This window comes from Propithecus coquereli, unplaced genomic scaffold (assembly GCF_000956105.1).
Source record: "Propithecus coquereli isolate 6110/MARCELLA unplaced genomic scaffold, Pcoq_1.0 Scaffold13, whole genome shotgun sequence".
Lineage (NCBI taxonomy): Eukaryota > Metazoa > Chordata > Mammalia > Primates > Indriidae > Propithecus > Propithecus coquereli.
The window spans coordinates 12,973,737-12,979,237 of NW_012137191.1; the positions used below are offsets into that span (position 1 = coordinate 12,973,737).

The window sequence follows — 5,501 nt, forward strand, 5'->3', positions numbered from 1 at the left end:
CCACAAAATTTATGTTGTATTTTTATTACATCATAAATTTTATTACATCATAAAAATCAGTTTTATTCCTCTGAGGTATGAGAACCTGAAAAAATGTATATGTATCATTCTTAGGAATCATATTTAAAGTGTACTATACAATGATAGACATAACTTATTTAATGGTTCTCCTTTTATAGTTATATTAAATTGAGTTATGGGGAAGCACAGTTGGCAAGGTAAAAAGTAATATTTTTGTTAATGATATATATTTAGTTACTAAGTTTTAAATGAGTATTTAAATCAGTAGTTTTTATAACTTCTTAAAGAAAAGTGGTGATTATTTTCCAGCAATGAAGATTCTTGTTAGTATGGCTAGTATATGAAACATTCTTAACCTTTTTGTTACATCTTTTGTTTAGCTGAACTTTGGTTAATAGATTATGGATGCATAAGTTATAGACTTTTTTATAGTTATAGTAGCTATAATGTTTATTATAGTTAATAAAAGTTCAAATCACTTTTGGGTCACCCTTCTTTGTGGCATTGCTTATAATGATGTCATATGTCACCACATTCAGTATTTATATTTAGACTCTAAATATTTATGATCTATATTTTTTCTCAAGGTAAATGTCTGTTAGAAAGACTTTATTAGATTTATGGAATTGCTAAGTTTGTATATATTGGTATATATTGGGACATTTTAAAGTAAAATAGTTTCCAAAGTATTGGCATGTCTGAAATGAGTATAGAATTTGAATTTGTGATTTTCTTTCATAAAATTGAGTTAGTATGCATGTTGTTTCTCTACCATATCTTACTCCTTTTAAAATATAGAATTATTCAGTTGAAATCTAACTTTATTCACAATAATATTTTTAATGGATCTTGATGAGGTTCATTTTATTAAGTAAAAATCGTTTCATGTTGAAGAGCTTCCTTTCCATTGATCACAGAGAATATTGACATTTGTTTTTCATTGATCTCTATCTCTGATAACAGAGGTATTTGGAAAGTTAAATAGTATTCATAAGGTTACTCAGTGAATATGGCTATTTTTTTGAGAACATATTATTTACACTGAATTCATATATGTATAATAATTTCTTTCTCCTGCACCAAAAATGGTCTTACTTAGCTGGGCATGGTGGCACATGCCTATGACCCCAGCTACTTGGGAGGCTGAGGCGGGAGGTTCCCTTGAGCCCAGAAACTTGAGGCTATGGTGAGTTGTGATTGTGCCACTGTACTCCAGCCTGGGAGACACAGTGAGGCCCTATCTCTAAAAAAAAAAAATTAAAAACTAAAAAATGGTCATTCTCTCCACTGTTGTGTTTTATAAACTTTACATTTTTATATCCAACATCTAACTAGCTAGCTCACTTTCATAGGCATGTGGCCACCTTCTTCTTGCCCCCAACCAGTTCTGTGCAGGCTATCACATTTCTAATTATCTTTATTTATGTCACTTGTATCGTTACGTGTCATATTTTTCAATATGATAACATAATGATATTATATGAGTATCTACAACTTTATATATCATGATGGAAGCTATAGATTGTATGCATTGTCTCTTATCCAAAAAAAAAATTCTTCACTTCATCTTAAAAGAAAAACAACCTGTCTACATTCTTATTCTTCTTCCTTCTCCAGTATATTTCTAAGGACTAGTCTTTATCTGATGCCTGTACTTTAAAAAACTCTAACTACATGCAATGTGACTCCAACCCAACTTTACTAAAACTGCTGCCTTCAAAGATCATGCATGTCCTCAAACACAATTATTGTTTTTAAAAATCATTATCTTAATATCTCACGTTGTTACTTAATTGCTCTTTTTTCCTTTTATATTATTCTTCTTTGGCACTTCTGTCACAGTAACATTTTGGCTTCCCTTTTACTTTTCTTACCACTCCTTTCTCTAGCTCTTTGAATGTTCCACTTCTTGTAAGTTTCCCAAGGAGCTATCCTCATCATTTCTTTCTGGAGTTTTTATCACGGATGTTACAAAGAACCTCAAACTGTGACCTTTGTGGAGTTGACTCCAAATTATGTTCTCAGAAATATTACTTTTTTCTACACTCCATTTCTAACCTCCTACTATACATGTGCTTCTGAACATGCTGTCAGCATGTGAAACTTGTTATATATGAGTGAAGATTAACTTATTTTCCTTTCTTATACCCGTTTCTGGTCTTTCCAGTTCTTATCTTCAGTTAATGGTCCTTATTCATTTTCTAAAACCTTCCTTGGTTTCTTTCTTTTCCATAGTTTTTCCCTATTTTGTTTTCCATTTGCTTTTCACTGTTGTCCATTCTTCATTGATTTTTCACACACCTTCTGATCCGCTCATTTCCAACTACCTTATCCATATTTACTAAGACAAGTTTTTCTAAAACACAGGAGTTATAATCTTGCTTGAACCCCTCTATCAAGTTCATTTTTTTCCCCACCTACTAAATAAAATGTCTCCTTAGCCTGGAAGTCACAGATAATCTAGCCTCAAAGGGCTTTTCTAGCTTTTACCCTCCTTGTTCCTGACATGTTTCAGCCAACCTTGACTACTCAGTATTTTTTAAATAAATTCATTTTTTTCCTACTTTTTAAAATGTTTCTCCTTTTGCTTAAAAAATATACTCAAAACCATGCTCCTGTAAGTATTTTTACCTATAAATATCCTACCCTCTTTAATGCCCTCAGTAAGCACTACTATCTTTCCCCTTTTACCACAAATGCTATTTAATTTCACTTGGAGATTTAAGAAATTACCCTTTTGTTAGCCAGACTACTCCCTTCCTCCAACATATTTCCTCTGAGCACTTTGAAGCTTTCTTATAGATATGTACTGTAGTTACATATGTAGATGTTATCTTTTCTAAATGTACATTCCTTCCCAGCAGGGATCTATATTTTATTGGATCTTTTTTTTTTTTTTTTATCCCCTCCAGAGTGTCTAGCATCAGAACTGCTTCAGAAGATTGTACAGGATGTGCATTGTACAAGGATGCATTCTTGAGGGTGGGCTCTAATGGGGACTAAAGTCCTAGAGGGGATGGATGCCTTTTTCTATTTTGCACATGTTCAGAAACCCTGTCTACCCTTTCATATAATTGGCACACATGTAATAAGTTAGTTCAAGACCTTACATACAAATATTCTTGTTGTCTTTGTCCTTACTTACCATAGTCTGCAAATGCCTTTTTATTATGTCCTCTTGTTTATTTAGTCTATATCATTTCCTTTTTGCCACCAGTTTCTAAAAGGTTTCTCTTGTTACATATCCAGCCTAACTGTCCTCATACATCAGGTTTTTGCTGTTGTCCATAACAAATTAAAGTGATGTAGTGTTTCTTTTGCAGTTTAATAGTTGTCATATAACTGTGTTTATTTCTAAGTCATTCTTCAGATTCTTTCTTGAATCCAGGTAATTAAAAACACATACTGCCTGAATTTCCCTTAATTTTTTTTTTACACCTGTGTCACCTTAATTTTTAAGCCTTTGGATTTGTCATTAGTATTTTTATGCTTGACTTTAATTTATCATTTTCTTAAGTTATGTTTGTTCTTATATTTTAGGTCGTTCTTCCCTCTTTCCAATAGATGATGGCTTGCTGGATGATGGTCATAGTGATCAAGTTGGTGTTTTAAATTCACCCACATGTTATTCAGCTCATCAAAATGGAGAGCGAATAGAACGCTTCTCTCGGAAAGTTTTTGTTGGTGGTCTTCCTCCAGATATCGATGAAGGTAAGGTGGTGATTTGGGCTTTAACAAAAACCAAAAAATAAAACAATATTAAAAAACATGAAATATAATATGAACAGGGTATGGAATTTTTTATCTCTAGTAGAGATTTTCAGAGTTAGAATGGATATTCATCTCTTAAAATATTCCGTTACCTGTTGAAGTATGGACGTAATTGAACAAATAACTTTTTAAAATATTTTTTCTTTATATCGTATAATGCATATCATTACTATGAGCATTTTTTGTAAATAAGATTTTTATTGATGTAGGTCATATCCCACTTTTTTTTAATTACAGAACATATTTGAATATGCAGCATTTAAAACTTTTTGTATGACCATAACACACAGACACACACACACACACACACACACACACACACCTCAAATAAGTGGAACTAGCCATGAAACCATATCTGCAATGCACAACAATCAAAAGCTTAATTTCTTTAAGGGTAAATGTGCTCTTAGAAACAGGTAATAAAGAGGCAATAAACCCCAAAAAGGATATGGAAACATGAATAGGAAATTCAGATTATACAAAGGCTAATAATCATGTGAAAATGATCGTGTGTAATAATAACAAAATAAAAATAATTCAAGATAAAGATCAAAAATATTGAAACTGTATGAGGTTGTGGTAAATCTATCACTCATTCACAACTGGTAGAGAAGATATTGCTACATTTTAGAAATGTTTTGGTTATAATTCAAATACCCACAAGCTTATTCTAAGTATTAATCAGTATGATAAGATTTAAATGTAACGAAATAACTTAGAACACATTGGATTTGACCTGTATGAGTTTCAATGAAACAACCTGGCATGTTTCAGACTCCAGTATATTTTATTAGCATTATAGCAGCTATTCAAGTCTTGTTTCAGCAGACTTTTTTTTTTGCTGTAAGAACATGATTTTACTTGTAAAGCAGTAATAGATCTTTTTATTTAACTTGATATAATGTTGGAATTTTTTCCAAGTCAGTGCTATTTATGGTTTGGTATACTATAAAGCCATTAGTATCCATGCAATGTTATATAAAATTTTTACAATCACATGGAATTGATTATTCTAGCCAATGTACTACTTAAAAGTGAATTTATCTTGACCAAAATAGTTATTAGGTTTTAGATATCTTTTTAATAAGGGTATTAGGACATATTCCCAGTGTTTATAGTCTGATTTATCTTAGGGTATTGGTCACTTTTAAATACTAAATTTTCAAAATAACCTAAAAATGCAGGATATCTTAGAATCGGTGATTAAAACTAATTCCTAATACGTATTATTGCACTTTCTTAAGATGAGATTACTGCCAGCTTCAGAAGATTTGGGCCTTTGGTAGTAGATTGGCCTCATAAAGCAGAAAGCAAATCCTATTTTCCACCAAAAGGTAAGGGTTTTTATTGTTAATGTTTGTCAGGAAATTGGTTGTATGAGAGCAGAGGAAACAAATATCAACTGCTTGCTTTTATTTCTTTGATTTCTGCTTGTTTTATTTTCTTTTAGAATTGAATATGAGCACATCTTTATATAAAAGTTAATAGAGTAACTTGTGCAGGATGATAACCGAGGTTGAGGGAAGCAGAATGGTCCTGAGAACTATTCCAATTTTACTTTAAGCCAGTCAGGAATCATAAGAGACTTACTATACTTTCACTATAATGATTTGATAATGATTTTACAGACTCAAATCAACAAATGTTTGAGTATTTTCTCTGTCTAAAGCATCCTTCAAAGTAACTTGGGTATAGACATATGAAAAAAT

The 5,501-nt window shown here is 31.5% G+C and overlaps 1 protein-coding gene across 1 annotated transcript in view; it reads left to right on the forward strand.

The window, feature by feature from the left end:
- Positions 1 to 5,501, forward strand: part of CPEB2 (cytoplasmic polyadenylation element binding protein 2) — a 62,117-nt gene that overhangs the window by 44,254 nt on the left and 12,362 nt on the right. The window contains exons 6-7 of the mRNA XM_012638397.1: positions 3,562 to 3,732; positions 5,037 to 5,126. Coding sequence (XP_012493851.1) covers positions 3,562 to 3,732; positions 5,037 to 5,126 — 261 coding nt within the window. The remainder of the gene's footprint in view (positions 1 to 3,561; positions 3,733 to 5,036; positions 5,127 to 5,501) is intronic.